At 39.8% G+C, this 19,068-nt stretch overlaps 2 protein-coding genes and 1 long non-coding RNA gene across 6 annotated transcripts in view; 2 read left to right on the forward strand and 1 right to left on the reverse strand.

The window, feature by feature from the left end:
- The window catches only part of CNKSR2 (connector enhancer of kinase suppressor of Ras 2), an 89,743-nt gene extending 82,045 nt beyond the window's left edge, over nt 1-7,698 (forward strand). For both annotated transcript variants that reach the window (XM_044442331.1, XM_044442332.1), the window contains 2 exons: nt 5,422-5,618; nt 6,608-7,698. In XM_044442331.1, coding sequence (XP_044298266.1) covers nt 5,422-5,618; nt 6,608-6,823 — 413 coding nt within the window. In that variant the 3' untranslated portion in view covers nt 6,824-7,698. The remainder of the gene's footprint in view (nt 1-5,421; nt 5,619-6,607) is intronic.
- A 122-nt stretch (nt 7,699-7,820) lies between these two features.
- KLHL34 (kelch like family member 34) lies at nt 7,821-14,643 on the reverse strand. The gene is made up of 2 exons (XM_044442333.1): nt 14,430-14,643; nt 7,821-14,176 (listed from the first exon to the last, which is right to left on the reverse strand). Exon 2 carries the CDS (start codon nt 14,144-14,146, stop codon nt 12,356-12,358), a length of 1,791 nt encoding a protein of 596 aa, XP_044298268.1. The 5' UTR covers nt 14,147-14,176; nt 14,430-14,643; the 3' UTR covers nt 7,821-12,355.
- A 457-nt stretch (nt 14,644-15,100) lies between these two features.
- The window catches only part of LOC123029106, a 28,933-nt gene continuing 24,965 nt past the window's right edge, over nt 15,101-19,068 (forward strand). For 2 of the 3 annotated variants that reach the window (XR_006415852.1, XR_006415851.1), the window contains exon 1: nt 15,103-15,440. This is a non-coding gene — a long non-coding RNA (uncharacterized LOC123029106). Of the gene's footprint in view, nt 15,441-19,068 lie in introns of all 3 variants that reach the window. The other variant, XR_006415853.1, reaches the window with a different exon arrangement.

Here is a 19,068-nt window from a genome sequence, read left to right on the forward strand (position 1 = left end):
GATGAATCTTAACAATCCCATTCCACAGAACAAAATTGCTATCCATCATTTAATATAAACCTATCTGCTCCCTATTTAAACTACACATGATGTTAATCATCAGAATTATAGCACTAGAGAGGAGGAGATCTCTCTGTTTCTTTGCTGCAGACCCAATAAAAGGAAAATGGTGTGCGTAGGAGACTGCGTGAACACAGTATCCCAGTCCTCTCCTAGCAACACTGACTGCCTGTTGGAAGTCTAAGCCCAATTCAAAGTGCTACTGCTAACATTTAAAGTGGCTTAGGGCCAGGTTATCTCAAGCATTGCCTTCTGCCATATATGCCCACCCAGACCCTGAGGCCATCTTCAGGAGTCCTTCTCTGGGAACATTAACCCCTTCCAGAGTGAGTGAGACAGGTGGCTACCAGAAGGAGGACCTTTTCAGTTGTGGCACCCCGGTTTTTGAATGAGCATGCTCCTGGCACTTACTTTGTATTAGTTTCAGCACCAAGTGAAGAACTTTTTATTTTCTCAGTATTTTAATAGTTTGACTTTTAAATTTATATATATATATCAATTTTATTCTGTACCACTGCTATACTTCAGTGCTGAATTATAGCAATTACTATGGCTATTATGGCTTGTTCTTTTAAATTAAATTGTGTATGCTTTTAACTTCCGTTTAATTCTATCTTTTGTTAACTGCCCAGAGAGCCTCAGCTATTGGGTGGGTATAAAAATGAAATGAACAAACCAAGTATTCTGTAGGATTGCTGGCGACTGTGGCACTGATGCTAGCCAGCATCCCTGCCAAAGCCTTGTTTGCTTTCTGAATGCAGCTGGTATTGACTGAAGCAGTTACCTACGTGCTTTCCACTCTGAGCAGGGCCCATGCAGTTCCTTGGAATACTCCTGAGAACCAAAACAGACACTAGTGTAAAGGTGTTTCTCCCATTGTGTCTTTAGCATCCTCCATTTTTCTTCTAGAGCATGTGCAAGAACCCTGAAGTGGACTGAGAATTACCTGGACAGGGAGATTTTACATTCAGATAGCTGCTAGATAGTTTTAGAAGACTTGTTTTGGCCCTACCCCGAGGACAAGGAAGAGAGAATACATGTAGGAAACCCTTACAGCAAGTCCAGTCAAGCACAAGTAAGAATTCTTTATCAAGCCTAGTCCGTGATGACAGCAAAGATGCAATTTCCCCCCACCACTCTTGTGTCTTCTCAGTGCCATGCAGTAGAGCTTTTCTGAATGATTCATAACCCTTTGCAATCTGGTGCAAGGAGGAGATACAGTGGAATCCTTGATAGCATGTCATTGCATGTTGGTAACATACCTGAATGATAATATTGTCCACATCCACCAAAATGTGGGTTCTATAGGTATTGTAGCTCAGTCAGTAGAAGTGTGGAGAACTCTGCCTAATGAGTTTTTGTGTTGTAACCTGAAAATGTGGGCAAATCTACCTGACCACCTGTGTGTGTGCAGACTTTGGCCTTCTTGGCTTACTACATCTTGCAAGGAGAGGTTGTACATCTGGGTCAAGTCAGTAGTAAATGTCTCTCTGAAAGATGGAATGGAAAAGTTTCTTCAAAATAAGTTGTGTTATGGCCAGTTCTGGAGAAGCCTAAGCTGGATTTAGAAGAATTTGTTATCTGGATAGTTGCCAGCCAACTCCAGGCTATCGTGGATGGTTTTCATGATCTGTTTTAATCACTTTTCAGTCCTGGCTTTGCAACTATGGCATGAGAGAAAGATAGAGGCAGTGTGCCTTGGTGATTTCCCTGAACTCACAGTGACTTTGAATGCCATCAAACATGGTATCCTCCTGGATAGAGTGCCCAAGCTGTTTGTTGAAGGCAGTGTTTCCCAGTGGCTTGACTCCTACCTGATTGCTGATTTTAAGAGGGGATTCCGGGCATGGCTTCATGGTCTTGTGGGGTTTTCTCCTTTGTCCATGCTTCTTTTCATCTACATGAGACCTCTGAGTAAGGGCATCCTGAGATCTGAACTGAGATGCCACCAATATGTGGAAGACATCCACCTCTGCATCTCTTCATCAGTCAGGTGAGGTGTTAACTGTGGCAAAGAAATAAAAGTGAAGTGACGTTCAATCTAGAACTGCCACTGGTGGCATGAATGACTTCTGTGGCTCAGAGCACCCTCTATCAGCTTAAATTGATACACTAACTATGATCCTTCCTGCACCAGCTTGCAATCCATTTCGAGTCCCAGTTCATAGTGCTGCTGTGGCTTCTTCAAATCCTTAATGGCTTGCGACTAGATTACCTAAAGGATCACCTCCTGTCACAGGTGTCTGTCCAGATCACTTTCAGAGACCCTTATCCAGATAACCCTGCCATCAGGTGTTATCAGAGACATGATCTTTCCAATGGTAGCCCCCCCGGGCTATGGGACATTTTTTTCCTTGAAAAAAATCATCTGGCACCTTGTGAAGACCTTTTTATTTTTACAGGTTTTCAAACCAATTGACTTTTATTCCATGTTAATTGGCTGCTCCTCAAGAACCTTGCTTGCTGAATTTATTCTCTGCTTGAGTTTTTTGTGCTGCTTTAAATTATTTTTCTTATGGCTGTAGTTATCTTTCAACATTTCTTCCATTATTTTGAGTTGACCAGAGACCCTTGTTATGGAGTTACATATCACTATTGTAAGGTATAATAGGTAAAAATAAATGAAACTGAAAAGAAATTGTCCCCTTCAGCAACACTTTATCCAGAGGAAGAAGCTTTGTTCCATGTCAATAGAAACTTCCATTCTAGTGCCGACAGAAATTTTTGTGGGTCAGTTTTCATAAGAGTCTGACTTGGCAGAGAGGGTACAGCAGCTATTCTCAGCAGCCTCAGTCCACACAAAGACAAACACAGACCTGCTACGTATAGCCTGTTCCTTCAATTTAAAAAAAAAATACATGGCTACTAAAAAATTGGCTGCCTTCAGTGCAGTATGGCTTTCTAGGGCGTAGATTTGGGCTGTGCCTTTGTTGGAGGATACACTTCAGTTTTTCCTACACCACTTCCAAAAAGGATTTCTAGAAAAGGGAAATGATCTGTTCAGCTAATGTTGCTCTTGCCATTTTCACTTCAGATTCAATCCTCTTAGCATGGGTTTATCTAACATTCTTTATATATCTAAAAAAAAAAGCTCCATATGCTGAAAAAGAAGCTAAATATGTTCCGAAACATACTAGCAGCAATCCTCAAATGCTATTGGGACTACAGTAGTGAGGTGATTTTTCTCTTTATGGCCTGTTAACAGTGCTATTCCAGTTCTATATTAGTCTGTCTCCCAAGTTATTATTAAAAGTTTGCTCATTAAAAGTTGTCCTTTTCGTTTAAACTGTCACATAACAAATTTTTTGCAAAAGTTTCTTGTAATATGCAAGTTCCTGGATATAATTTCTGTTGCATTCAGACATGACTAATAAGCAGAAACGAGGATGGGGACCCTTTTATATTTTTTGAGGGAGGCAAAATGTCTTTCTGTTTTCCTCTTCTGCAAGAACTAAAGGACTCAGAGTAACACTTCCACTGTCCATCCCTACAAGTTTTGGTCAGGACAGGAAACATTAACAAAACCAGAAGTGTGTAGCTCCTTATCTGCTCTGCTTCTCCACCTGTATTCCCCACAAACATGCAAGTGCACTTTATGCTTTTATGATTAAAATCTATCAACCAAATCCATGAAGTCTGAGCAAACATTTTCTCTGTCCATTAGAAGCAGATTGATGCTGGACCTTAGCTAAAGAATAACCTATCATGGAAAATTGGTATAACCTATAGAATACATTTGTGTACACTGTCTCAGCCCTGTAAGGTAGGCCAGTATTAACATCAATGTATTGTGATTAAAGAGATCAGACAAAGAAAAGAGAAGAGAAGAACTTGGTAGGACCATCACTAGATTCCAATGGGTGAAATAAGATCTAAACCAGGAATGTCTTCTTTTAATACTTCCAGCCTCAAACCAAAACAGGAAAGCAAATTGCACTCAGGTTCTAAAACCCCTTTGAGGAAACCAGTCCAAAACTGTAATGTTCCTGGGACAGATGTAATAACAAATTTTGAGATGACATTAATTGTGAATGTAGGAAATACATTTAATTGTCATAGTGGTGTTATTTTTTAAGGCATTTGATAATGAATGCAGTCAAATCAAGACCAGAAAGATCTCAAGTCAAGACCTGATCTTTATTGTTGATGCTTTGCCCTGCTTTTGTTTCTATAATAAATGTGTTCAGTTTGGAAAGAAACAAGTCTTGATCAGTTTTATATTGAATGAAGTATTTTCTGTTTGGAGCAAATGCTCTAGCTAGACCACCGATATGCACCAATCTGTATCTAGATCTCCAGTAGGTATGAATTTTAGATTCATTTCAGTGGAAGATACAGTCCCATGGTAAGAAGGGCATGTACCCAAACAGGTGCCCATTCTTTTCCGTTCTCAAAATTTTGGCTCCAAGAGCTGTATGTGCTCATAGAAGCCTGAGGATCACAGGAGATGCAGAACAGGACAAACTACTTACTACAGAGTCCTATGCATGTTTGTTCAGAACTCTAAGTTTCATTAAATTGACTCCCAAGTAAGTAGGTTTAGGTCTGTAGCCTCAGCAAGCAATGTTTCAATGTACTCACAGATCCTAGCTCTGATCTATTATATTATCTCACTGGACACAATTCACAATGGAAAGACCATGTAACAACATTCTGACAGCCACTTCTCCTCCGTGGATTGAATTAGAAAAGATATGCAGACATGTCTGTATTTTAGTAAGCAATGTTCAGCCTGCAACAGAGCAGTGAATGTGTCCTCTGATATTTTTCTAAATTTTTCTTATTTTACAGTGTATCCCTTTGCATTTTTACACGCAAGTAAGCCTCACTGTGTTTGCTGGCCCAAGCAGATGCCTATACGACTGTATCCTTTATTGCCCCTGTTGTTCAGCACCATATAGACAGATGAACACTGATTTCTAAGTCCTAAAGAATGAGCAGAGTCCATTTTTCTCCATAATAACCTTCAGAATAATTGCAGCTATAATAATAATTCATTTTCCAATCTGGAAGAGAATATTTAAAATGAATATATCAGATCCTTTCGCAAGCTGGACATGGATGTTTCTATTGTCAAGTTAGTATTTTTATGACACATGCCGAGAACATGCATGTCATCACAACATTCCACTATATACACTTAACTGACATGTCGCAGAATGCATGCTTGCATGATGATTTCCTGTGTGCAGTTCTTACACAGGATTCATACTTTTCCCTGGAGGGAAGTAGTTTCGCTGAAGTACAGTTTTAATATACAGAGTTCTCTTGCCTTTGGCTTGCTGTGACACCATTTGAAAACCTTGATTAAGTCGGATTTTTTTGAAAGCTATATAGTTTATTTTTCTCTGTGTCTTACAGCTGAAACTATAGAAGAAAAGTCAACAGATTCCTTACAAGATTTGTACCGGTCTTTGGAACTAGCTAGTTTGTCCCCTTTAGGAGACCTGCAGATTTCAACCAAGATGGAATACAAGAAGTCTTTCATTAAAAGATGCAGTGATCCAGTAGTCAATGAAAAATTGCACCAACTACGAATTCTGAAAAGCACTTTAAAGGTAAGTTAATGAGTAGTAGGCAAAGCTTGCCCAAGTGTTTGAACTATCAAGGGATTTATTGTCTATAGACAGAAAGATGCTAGAAAAAGAAATATTTAAAAATGATGAAAAGAAATGGAGAGTGGATTTATTTTTCTTGTTCTTATTCTGTGAACAGTTAATCTGCTGTATGCCCATCTGACTATAAATGAGGACATGCTCCATAAGACTGACAATGTTCAAACCTTCTCAGATGCTTTGTGTATTACCAAACTTGAAATTACTTTGCCTGGCTTTGCAGTATGGAGGGCAGTATTCATTCTGCACGGTTTTCTTTAAAAATTTTCATCAAGTAATTTAAAACAAATGTTTAGGGTTGCAGAATGCTGAGCATCGTAGGACTTATTCTTTCTAAATTTACATAGGTCTGTCCCTGAATGACAAATCCCAGATGGTTTTAGACAAGCGACTGGAAAATTACCACTAGTCAAACTAGGGATTTTTTCAGAAGTATCACAGTATCTCGATTATCATGATTCATGATCCATGATCTACCAAACAGATAATCAGATGGTTTCTACTTTATCAAGAGGACTCTTGATGTCCTCTCAAATATCCCATCAGCCACTGTGCTTGAAATTCATTCCCAAAATGTATCACTCCCTGCCTTTGTTGCCTGTTTCTCCTTCATTGATCTATACAGAAAGCTTGGATGGCTGGAACAGCTACTGAAGTTGCTGCTTCTTCCCAGGACTCTGGTAGTTGCATGACCCTGAATTCAGACAACACAATAAACCCTGGTGGGACACAGAGGCCATTGTTTCTTATAGCGGTGCCTAAAGACCAAACTCACCATGGTGAAATACCATGACTGGGTTCAGACAACACAACAGACCACCATGGCCTGTCACGTTGTCTGAACCCAACCATGGGATGCTGGGGTCACAAGGTTCCCCAAGTTTTGAGATGCTACTCCTTTGTAATCATTTTTTTCTTTTTGTTTTTCTCAGGCCAGAGAAGAAGAAGTAGCCATCATAGATAAAGTTCTGGATAATCCAGACTTGACATCTAAAGACTTCCAAGACTGGAAACAAATGTACCTTGAGCTCTTCCTGGATAGTTCTCAGAACAACTCTGTAGAAGACCCTGTAAATGACTCTGATGAAGTTGATGCACTTCTAGACTCTTTAGCACATACCCATTCCTATATTGAAACACATGTATAAAAAAGGAAGAAAAGCTTCTGGATTTTGTTTTTGTCCTGTTACGGCACTCCAGACCTTTATTCAAGCGCACAGAGTAGCTTTTATATCCACTTACAGGAGATCTATTTTAATGTTTCTGATATGAGTAAAGTACAATTTCCATGTCATTGTTTGAATAGATACTTACATACTTTTTACGCTGCTGATGCTCATGTTTATGTTTACAAACATTGGCTATGATCCAAAGAAGGGATACATTTTAATGGGACATTTTGTTTGAAGCTGGTGCTGCCACAACTTTCAACTGCTGAAGAAATTTCTTTTTAAACTGAAGAGGAACATCCATGTTGCTTCTTTGGATCGTGACCACTGTCTTGGAAAATTTAAAGAAATAATAAGTATATATTTTGGGGGATTATATTGATTTATCAAGGGGAAAGTTGTCATAAGAGCAGTGTTTTACTACTAAAGGTTAAGCTATTTCCTATTTTAATAGTATATAACTGTTGTAACGAGTTACATTTTCAAAGTGCAGCTTTTGTTTTGGCCAGTGTGAAAGTTAAATTTTTATATTTGGTGGAATATTTTGGGTATTTTCATAAATTGCAGAAAAAGTATAATGCTGTGATTAGAATTGCATTTTCAAGAATAGAGTCAGGGAATTAGAAAAGATTGGACTTCTGTCCACTTGGGTATAGAAAGGTTGGGGCTTTGTTTTTCCAGTCTTCTGAAATGTAATTAATAGACAATCTCTAGCACAGAAGTAATAGGAGGATAAAGGGCTCTTTTTGTTTTGGCTTTGGAATAGATCTTTAAAGATGTGTGGTTGAACTGTATTACTACCCCCTGGGCTGGCCTCATCTTATTTTGTGCAGATTTTTTTTACTGTTAACCAAAGGGTCATAGCCAATAATTTTTTAAAAAATGACATTTTAAATGTTTGGAATATATCCGCTCAAAAAAGTTCATGTTTTCAACTCCACAAACAATCTAAACACTCTGACAAATAGGAAGGGAATGGGGATAAGGCAAATCTGTTTATTAATTTACTCAAGATTCCATTTTGTGTGTGGAGAAAAACAGTCAGTAAAGTGCACAATACAACAATCTCACAAGGCACACACCCCGTGAATGTTCTGGACATTTTAATCAAGTTTCCAAGGAATTACTTTAAATACTTTCAATTGCAAATAGCTTCTTTGAGCAGCACGAAGGGTCAAAAGGACTCTCACACATCAAAATCAGATCCAGACTAACCTATAACAAATAACTTTTTTTGTGAAGCTGATGAGCATGTTAACCCAAGTAGCAAGATCTAACCAGCACTGCTCAACACTATTTTTTCATGTATGCCTAAGAGTGTTTCCCACTGCGTTTCCAAATGGGTGTATTCTCATTCATTCTTCCCGATGTTATATTCCTTTCCCCATCCTGCTGCTATTTCTCAAGTGCTGATGTGAAGTTACCAAGTTCTGTGAGTTTCCAATGCGATTGCAGCACAGATCGTTCAGGTATGGACTGACAGAGTACAAGCCACATCTGAAAGTGTGGGTTGCAATATACTTAATCACAGTGTGTATTCCCGTCTCTCCTCATTCTCTGGCCATCTTTCCCATTATGTCTTCTGAACAGTCATCCTTTGCTTCTGGAACTGAAATTATAGTAAGTTCAGTTCATTTCAAGGAAGGATGACAGAGGTGAAATTGTTACAGAAGTGATCCCTTGTCCCTAATTTAAACCTATGGAATCTATAGCCGGGGTGCAAAAATAAAGGGGGAAAGTATGATCCATGTCAGTCTTGTATCAGTATCTCTACATTATAGTACGATGCACTGACATGCTTTAGGGAGAGGGTGGGAATATAACATTAGCACAACTTTCTCCCCGTTAACTTCTGCTGCTGTTTCAGGGGCAAGCTGAGATGAAATTGAGAAGCTCTGACTCATTTTGCCGCCTCCTTCCACAGAGCAACAGCAAGCATGAGCTGATGGCTCCCATGTGAGGATAGGGTGGACAGGTGGATGTCCTCCCCATAGCAGCTGGGCTGAAGATCAAAGCCATCTCCATGGTAGCAAGGAAGGGCATGAGGATGCTAGCAGGTGAAGCATGGTAATGGGGAAAGGAAGGCTGCCATTTGCCCCGCATATCTTAACCCTTGAAAAGAAGGTGATCCAAAGCTTGAGAATACTGTGTTGTCCAAGCAGCCTTTAGTCAGAATTGCCCTGGTGTAAGCATAGCAAAAAATAAAAATAAAAAAATCAGGTTGTTTTCTGATAGAATTCAAAGTCATCAAGTTCAGTCCAGATGCTTGCAAAGGAATCTACTGCCACGATACGACATCACATTTTAGGAGACTGGCTGCATTTATTTAAGGATGTGCATGCCACAGATTTAGCCCTGAGAATTAGTCCCATTTAATATGGCCATTCTCCCAACAAGTGGGAGTACTGCAGAGGTAGACATATGTGTGGTGAACCTCATCTGTTCCTGGTTTAGGATGTAAGAGGCAAATTCTAAATCACTTATTTTCGCCCTTCATCACCACCTTGATTTTTGTCATGACTTAGCATGACAAAAACGATCACATGTCTTCTGAATGCTTTTCTTCACATGTGAGGAGTTGAGATATGAACTGATAAATACTGACACAAAGAGGGTAAGTCTTTTAAAATGATTCTTTCTAAGAGGTTGTATTCTCTCAGCTAGCTTCCAGCTATAGCCTGTTTAGCTCAGTGAATGTACTTTTAAACTTTGAGAGCACTGATATTTTTCTGCTCTCCAGACTAAAATAAGGATCAAAGGATTATTTCTTTATAACTGCATTTTGGATTGCAAGCATCTTGCAGACTTTGCACAACTGTACAGGAGAGTGGCCTTTTTGCAGCTAATTTTCCGTAAGTCTGTATTCAGTTGAGCCTGAATGGACAAATCGTGCATTAAGATTTGTATAGAATTCCAGGTCTAGTACAATGTTTATATCATCTACAGAAAATTTGTTTGTATAAAAAAAAAAACTTGACTGCATGACTTGTTTGTTATCATTTGTGCAATTTTGTATATTTCTCACATAAAAATGCTTGACCTGAAATGAATCTTGATATTTGGTCTAAACCTTGGTTTTAGACTCTTGTTGGGCCTCTTTCTCTCCCCACCCTTCCATTTGATAAATAGATAATGCAAATGAATTAGAAAATTTCAGAAATACCTTCAAAACTGAGCTTCACAAGGAAGGATTGCTTAAGAGTCCTACAAGAATCTTCCTGTTACATTTACAAATTCTTTAATTTAAATGGATATTGTTCCATAACCTCCCTAATGATTAGGAAGTTCAAAATAACATGCAGACAAATGCAGACGCCTGCAGACTGCTATTTCTCCGGATAGAAAGGGAAGATGGGGTAGGTCGCATGGGCTGAGCAATGCTATGAATTCCATTGCATTCCATCCATATACTTCAATTCACATAAAGTCCTTGCGGGGTGAATAAAAGCAGATTTGCACTTTTACCAATTGCTCACATGCCTATTTATGTCAGTTCACACGTGCCAAGAACCTGAGATGATTCAAGGCTTTCCACGGCATCTACATATGCATGAAAGTGTGACCAACCACAGGTTCACACACCTATGCATTGGCTAAAATTTACCCACATACATTTTTTACTGTTTTATTACTTCTGACCCTGCAACACAGTCCCAAACGACTCAACAGTTGGCTGACAGATAAAAAAATACAATAATGCCATAAAACCACAGTATAATTCTTATCATGATCAACAGCAAATACATTGTTCAAGATCCTAAACAATAAAGCAGAAAACCCCACATATCAGCAACAGATAGAACAAGCTTAGAAACTCCTTTATTTTTTTAAAATTACTTATTTATTCAAGATAAAATAAGTTATTCTTGTTTCTTATTATGCCAAAGTATTTTCTGTGTAGGAGAATGATAGCAACGGGCCTGGTACTTGTGCGAGTAACTTGTGACTATGTGGGGAATTGTACAGGAATTTGGAATGAGCATATACTGCATCTTCCTAGCAGGCTGTACCACAATGGACAGAGCAAGGTCTTGCCGACATATTTTCAGGACTTGGCCATCACGATGGTGACCTGTTGCTATGTTATTCTGCCTACAGATTATCTTGGTGAAGGCAGCATTATAACATACAGTCTTCCTCTTGCAAGATGGTTTAGCTTGAAATGATGCCAATGTAGCCTAGAGAGCTTTCTCATGTCTGTTGGATAGGACATTTCATACTAATAATCATGTAAAATGAGTTTCACAGTAATTTCAAAATATAAATTATTTTTGTAATTATAAATTAAATTAAATATACATTAAAGTATCACGCTTGCAAACCTTATTGGTCAATCAGTGTAGCTTAAAACTATACAGTTTATAATTGTCTTACTATGGCAATAAGGTCAAAAGAGCCAAAAGAACAAGTTGTCCCCCTCGTTGAAAGATGTGTGATTCAGATATGCATAGGCAGCTTTTATTAGTGTCTTGGGGGAAAAAATCCCTCTAGCTTGATCCAGAAGGGCAGATAATGCAGAATATTATTTCTTGAATAGCTTGGGACACCACTGCTGCACGGTCTACTCAATCTTATAATAATTTCACATACTGATAAGTTTTTGGCTTTAATTTAGCAGTTAATGTTAGTGTAATTTTTCATTGAGGTGCGCTGCTCCAATAATTTCGCTCCAATAATTTCACCAAAATAACAGCAGGGAGCAAAGCTCTGGGGATTGAAAACTCTCACTTATCTTTTTGGCATGCGGTGTCCAGTTTGGATATTCAGCACCACTTTTAACTAACCAATTGGTGCTGCCCTGAGATGATGCATGTCAACGAAGGCATCACGCAGGCGATGCCCTTGTGTAATGCTGTTACAGTCAATCAGATTAGACTGTGTGGCAATATCATGGAACCAAAGGCCTTTGTGCTAAATAGACTTCCTGATAACAAGATAAAGCAATTAGCTTTGTCTATATAATGTCATGAAGTCAAATCAGAGGGAGAAAATGACTACTTGTCATTTTTCCTTGTTTAACAGCCTGCTTGCTTCCCAAACTGTCAAAAGGTGCATTCTTAGGGGGTAAAGCCTTTAATGACATCTTCATCTTTCTTCCATTCCCATTTTAAATTAGCCCTATAATATACAAACCTTTAAAAATGCATTTTAATGATGGGCCAAGAGCTAATACACAGGAATAAGTTTTCCTTTCATCTTAATTCTTGAATCAAGAATATTTAAAAGTTGGATTACCAGAATTCTCTTTTATGCCACCTGTTCTCTAATCAAGCATCCATTCCCAATTTATCAGTGAAGACAAATTATCTGCACATGTACTAATTTACAACTTTTAATGGCAACACAGTTTTGATCTGTGACCCAAGCAACTTTGAGTGTGCTTTGAAATATCATAAAGTTCAAGCACATTTGCTGTTTTACAACATTACCTCTTAAAAATAAAATTAAGTTTTTAATCTATAGAAATCCTGAAGATGTTGTGCCCTTTGAATTATCCTTTTGGATCAAGTTTCAATGAGATGTGACCTCGGCAGTTGGTTTCTTCTGCTGCTGAATGTCTTTAGCATCCTCTGATTCAGAAAGCTGTAGCACTGCACACTGTAATCCATACCAAGGTAACAAGGCCTTGCAGATGTCTTCCCAACAGTCATTGTCTATATCATAGCCCACCACATCTTGAGTTGGAATCTCCTGGGAGTCTTGCCATTTCTTCCCCCCAATGAGAAGGGCAGTTTCCTCCACTATCGCTAAACCATAACTAAATCGATCATAAATCAGTGGTCTTAGTCGAGTCCATTGATTCTGGTCAGGATTGTATTTTTCAATTTCAGAGAATGGTTCATAAAGCCCCAGAAAAGTATAGACGGTATCTCTGATTGTGGCCATCTGATGCCCAAAGCGAGCAACGCTCATTGAGGCTTGCTTTTCCCATCCTCCTCCTAGTGTACTCAAGGAATACAAATCCTTACTTGTGTTACTTTGATCTGCATACTTGCCGCCTGATATATAAATGATGTCCTTGCAAACAGTGCAAGCATGACCGTGCATTTTGTGTGGCAAATCTCGAACTTTTGTCCATGTGTCTCTACCAACATTGTAGACTTCAACAGATGAATGCATTGATCCACCATCACCTTTCCCACCAATTGCAACGATCTTGTTATCAAAGATGCAACAAGAAAATTGGCATCTTTTTTCCAACATTCCTGAAGTTTGTATCCAATTGTTAAACCTGGGATCATAGCGACGGACTTTGTTTGTAACTGTTGACGTGGGGCTTTTAGGATCACATTGCAAATCTTCTATTTCTCCACCTAGTACATACAGAAAGTTTCCAATAGTGCACACACAGTGATTTTGGACTCTGTCCTGCGCCTGAGTTAAAATTTGCCATTTGTGATTGTAAACGTCAAAAGCCACCACATCTTTGGAAGGTCCTTCATTTGCAATCATTCCTCCAAGCAGTATAATCCGTGTCTTCTGGTTTCGCAAAGTGCTGTACTTATCCTGCAGGATAGGCTGTTTAAAGATAACTGAATGATAGTTTATTGCTTTAATAATTAAACATTTGATGGGAGCTGTTAGAGGCACTTCTGACTGAGTATAGATTTTTCTTAGCTCTTCCACTGGAATCAGACCATATCTTACATGTTCCAGGAGGTTAGTTGTATGTGCTAATCTCCGTGCATCATGTTTCAGCCACTTCAGTAACAAATCTAGCAAATGAGATTCTTTTACCATGGAAACATCAGGAGATTCTGCTACTGCCTTCAGTGACTGAAAGTTCAGTTCCAGAAGTCCTGCAAAATCCAGGTCCAAGAGCTTCCACAGGTTGACAATAAGAAACTTTTGTGCCGCTGATAAAGCATCTGGAAGATAGAATTTTGTGGCAACATTGGCAGAAAAGCAGCAGTTCTCCAGAGTAAGATTGGTAGAAAGATATTGGCTGCACAAGCCAATTGCTTCAGTTACCTGCAAGTAAGTAGCAGCTTCCAAAGTATCTTCCAAACTGGCAAATGACAAAGGCAACCAGGAGGTATAAATGAAATCCAGCACATGTTGCAAACCAGTGGCTGAGATGACGTGCAGGTGAATGATGGCTGCCTTGGATTCTTTGGTATAACTCTTGAACATGGCCCTGAAATAGTCACTAGAACAGGCCAACAGAGACTTGTGAGCAGGAAACTCATTTTCTTTCACCTTCAGCAAAATGTCGCATAGCAAGCCTTCAGCTCGGAGGGTTTGGTACTGAGACAGCACAGTTTTACAGTGGCCTTTGCAGTAAGACAGGAAGTAAGCCATTGGGCAGAACAAAGTGCTCTAAACTTCTTGCTGCCGGGAAAAAAAGAAGAGAAGACGCTGCAGCAGTGTGTTACGTCAACTATGCAAGTAAATCTTGGAATCTTGGAGCTCAAAGAGTCCACTTAATAATGTCATATCTGACTTCAGTTGAGTATTCTCCTAGTACATTATCTCATCTATTCATTCATAAAGCTGATTCTAGTAACATCCTTCAGACACCCATTTCTTTCACCTCCATTTCCTGCTTAAAGCTAGATTGTCTACAGGAGAAGAGAGCACTTGCCTGTCCAGTATCAGGTGACAGTTACAGGAACCAGATGTCATTAAGTGATGCTTTGTCAGCTCAGATATCTCTTGTGGCTTTTCCTTCTCTTCAAGGTGGTCAAATAGACCTCCTGTGGCTGCCGGTGAGGAAGGAAGGGAGTTGAACTTTGCCGCAACTTTTGTCCAAGCTCTGTCTTTCACCCTTAGATAAGTTTAGCTCTTGTTCCCCCAGGGCCAACAAACCACGTATGGTGATCTCTGCTTGTAGGAAGTCTGGGCTGAAAATCCAATCAGCACCTGCAGAGAGGACTTTGTGAACATGCAGACCTTTAGCTGGAGTGGAGAAAGGCAAGCAAAACACTAGGATTAGTCAGAGGTTTAATTTGACATGGATTTTTGGAGCCCTTCGCTTGATATGATATCACCATAACTCACAGTGACCAGAATAGAATGCAAACACAAGCCCCTTGTCATGGTCGTCCAAGTAATGGGAGAAAGGAGCGGGGTGGGTGAGAGCGTGGGTAATCATCTTACAAGGACTGCGGGCCAGAGAATCTGACATTGAGTGACCTGGGTGCTATCATGTGGGCAACACATTTCTCCAGAGCAATGACAAAAATAGCACTGAAGTTATGTCATATAAAGCAGGATCGGTTTGTTGTGGGATCTTGGCATAACTGAGTTCCAACATAGTAACATGCGAGCCTGAGCTTCTTTAGGCAGTCCATCATAGTGTGAAGTTCAAATGGAAAAACAAATGTAGCCCAATTGAATACAAGTAGGCAGTGATTATGGGCAATTATCACCTGGATCTTGGAACATCCAATTCTCTGACAGGCTAAAAGCTGCCAGACGCACATTCTTATCCTAGTAGCTGACTTGCTTCTGAGCACCATCGGTTGTTCCTGTTTCAGAGCACTCATTTTAAGTCAAAACTGCAGGTGCATGATTAAGAAGGCTAACACAGTCTTGTGGCCTCATTCTTTGCAGGCAAAGGCCCTTGGAGAGAAAATGCTACTCTGCTTTTCTGGTAAGTTTCCATTTTCGCTATTGCAACGGGTAGAGGCTCATCATAACCGATCACAGCATATGCTTCAAGCAGGTAATTTGCAAAGTAACACAGTGCCTGGGAGGATCCATTTCATTTCTATGCATTTCAAATGTTTCTAATCAGTAAGATACTTGTTATGTATCAAAATATATATATCCCTTTTCTGAGGTGCCATGTTTCCTGCCACACTATTGTATTAGTACTAGCCACATCATGACAAAGAATGCAATTAAAGGGGCTGCAGCATCTTGTCTGTTAGATCTTCATCATGGTCATATGAATCAGCTGTTGTTGGATTGTACCATTTTTGATAGTAGGTGAAGGATTGCATGTTTAATGTTTCTTTCACATAAGAACTGCCTGTGTGTGCAACATTTGTTTGTCCAAGGAACACATTCTAGTGATACACTATTTTTCTATGTATTGGGAGTGTGTGTGTAATAGCAAAAACAAGATTGAAGCACACAGTTTAACTCTGACTTGGTACCATCCAGGAAAAACATCACCGTGCTCTGGTCATATGCTTTGGTTTTTACCTGGTTCCTTTGGGCTTGTTGCATGGTTATCCTTCATTGGATAGTTGTGACATCCACTGTCAATCTGCATGTACAATTGTCGTCTTTTTTCAGTGTAGTTACATGACATAGAGATGTGACTCTTTCAGGATCAGTTCATGTCACGGCAGGAAATTGCAGGACACACATGCAAAAAGGAACTCAGTATGCTTCCAGTCTCAGCTGGGGAAGGGGCTGCAGCTAGCGGCAATGCACGTTGTCTGCATGCAAGTCAGGACTCGTTTATTTATGGATTTAAAACATGTTTACCCTGTCCAATATGGAAATACATCTCAGGACAGCTCATCCCTTGGGTCTTTCTTGAAAAGGATCAGGTTGAAGGCAATTGATTGTTTGGGACCCTCCTGGCTTTGTGGTTGATTGGATTTGCACATGACAACATGCGGACTGGGTTCACAGTCATGGGAAAAGGAAGGCACATGCAGCTTGACATGGATTGTGAGATGGCTTATTCCCTGTTATGCACCTTGCCAGGTTCAAAGATAGCAAGCCATACACTGCAACGTTAAGTAGGAAAATGAGGTCCTTCATATGCAGGGGAGAGGAAAAGAAACCACGGTGGCTTCTTTTCCCAATTATGTTGTGAACCTGGCTCATGTGGCCTAGACATAGTGGGTTGTCATGTCATCTGAATCCTTGCAAGATGGCTTATTTTTTTGGCAATAAGCTACTCCCAATAAACCATGGCTTGTCTAGGGGTTGTTCAGTCTACAGTGGGCTGCTGTGTCATTCAAGCAAAGGGGAGTATTTGTATTCTGAGTTGAAGGAATCGGGTGCATTGGGTGCCACTGAAGGTATCATCCACCCAGAGAGTCCTCCTGGACTATTAATGCATTATAAATCCAATTATAAAGAAAATGTAGAAAATATAAGCATGCCTTACCTCATGTTCTCCTGACTTTGGCCACCTTTGAGGTACCTGGTCTGTTGAATGGTTGTTGTGAACATGGCATGTGCTGTCTGGAGTTGTTTGTGTCCCTGTGATGGTTATGTTCCCAATCCCAAAAGGAATATAAATGCATTGAAACAAATAATATAAATATCAGGGATATCCATGAATTGCCATTAACTCATAGAGTCTCTTCTAAGACGGTAATCCTAAACATGCCCTTGACATTAATCTCACTCTGTAAACGAGTTTAGAACTGAGGCAGAAAGGTGCTTCCACTCTGTATCTGTACAACTGGTGATGGTCTGATTGGGTAACAGTTTAACCAAGTAACCTCTTCAGAGTCATTCATCCATTAAGCGCTCTTACAGCATGTTAGGTGCTCAATTCATCTATTGAGTGGAACTGGCGTGTTTATTCCTGGTGAGTCCTCCCAACTGCCATTATTCCTGCCTGAACCTATAAAATCCACAGACACTAAAAGCAATAGCATGGCGGCATGGCACAGGTGTTCTCGGCATGTACCAGAGCTGCAACAAAGAAAAGTGAACAGTTCACGATCTGGAAAAGACTGAACCATGCACATTTCCTAGGGGAAAATGTGCACAGAAAAGATTGTGTGTGTGTGTGTGTGTGTGTGTGTGTGTGTGTGTGAGAGAGAGCGAGCGAGCGAGCGAGCGAGCGAGCGAGCGAGCGCAAGTCGGTGCTTGAATTTTAAGCCACAAGCTCTAGCACAGCCTTCTGCTGACTGATGCCCTCCAGATCTCCAGATGAGGCACCTACATCAGGCATCCTTCCAGGCCAGCCTGGCCATCTGGAGGGCAGCAAGCAAGAGAAGGTTGCTCGAGCAACTGTGATGTTTGCTTGTGCCTTGCCCTGTCTCTTCAGTCTCCCTTGCCCTCTTTTTTCATAGACTTGGTACAGCTTCACCATCATCAGCATCCTGGTGACAGCTGTAATACAAGGTTTTCATAACCACTTAGAAGAAGTAAGTACTTCTCATTTTTAAAGTGTGTAGGTGTGTGCTTATGAAGGGACTATGGTCAAGATATTGAGCTGGATCCAGATTTAGTCATATTTTGAGTAGACCCATTGAAATCAATGAGAGTTGAGTGAGTCATTATTGACTTGAATTTAATTGATTTCAGTGGGAATGCTCCAAGTATGACTATGTTTAGATCCAGCCCATTATGTACAACTTGTTATGTACATTGCTCACCTATGCACTGAGGACAACAAAGCTCCTCTTGTTTGTTGTCTGACTGTGAAAGTGACAGCAATGCCAGCAAATTGTTTATATATTAAAAAGACGTTTTATGGTCAGTGCAAACTAACAATATAAAGTGAGCCCATCTTCACTTGGGACCAGCTGCCACAGTCATCATCCACAGAGAACTGATACGTTTAGCTGTTGGTAATGGTTAGTAACATAAAACATTATACCAGGAAACATTACTCAATAACAGCACATTTATCAAAAAGGGAAAACATAATCAGCAGGAAACATTCTTTTTGTATGTGGTTATCTTGACCTTGATTTTGTTTTAGGACATCTTGTGTCAAAGCATTTGCCTCCAGCCTTATCTTTACAAATTCTGATCTTCTTGGTAGAGGTTTATGCTGTATTTGCAGTCCCCTTGTGTCTCTCTGATAGAGCCCTAAGTAATTGACCCTTGTTTTTTTGTCATCAGGAACAATGTATATATCTCAGTGGTATTGTCTAGGGCTGATGGGAGTTGTAGGTCAAACTATCTTGAGAGACTCAAGTTTCCCACAGATTGCAATTCTTTTTCTTTGGCAATTCCCATCACAGTAATGTTGCCACCATCTCTGATTATGCCAGCTTGGCTTATTATTTACCATCTTTCATTGTCTTAGTCTTATCCAAGGAAAGGCGATCATAGCCTTTCAAGAACTAGGGGAATATATGTATTCCATCTATTTAAATTAGAATTGGGAAAGGGGAGCTTTGAAAAGCCAACCTGTTTTCTGAATTTTCCTCCTTTGTAAAGTTGGTTGGTTGGTTGGTTGAACTTGTATGCCACCCATTAACCATAGGCTTTCTAAGTGGCTCACAACATGATTAGAATAATGCAATATAACATAAAATTGCTTATGCATTGAAGTCATTGAACACTGCATA

The sequence above is a fragment of the Varanus komodoensis genome, unplaced genomic scaffold (genome assembly GCF_004798865.1).
Source record: "Varanus komodoensis strain SLA01 unplaced genomic scaffold, ASM479886v1 scaffold4, whole genome shotgun sequence".
Classification (NCBI taxonomy): domain Eukaryota; kingdom Metazoa; phylum Chordata; class Lepidosauria; order Squamata; family Varanidae; genus Varanus; species Varanus komodoensis.

Excerpts from the sequence above, each read along its gene's own strand:
- KLHL34 (XM_044442333.1), bottom strand. The coding sequence starts at position 14,146 with ATGGCTTACTTCCTGTCTTACTGCAAAGGCCACTGTAAAACTGTGCTG.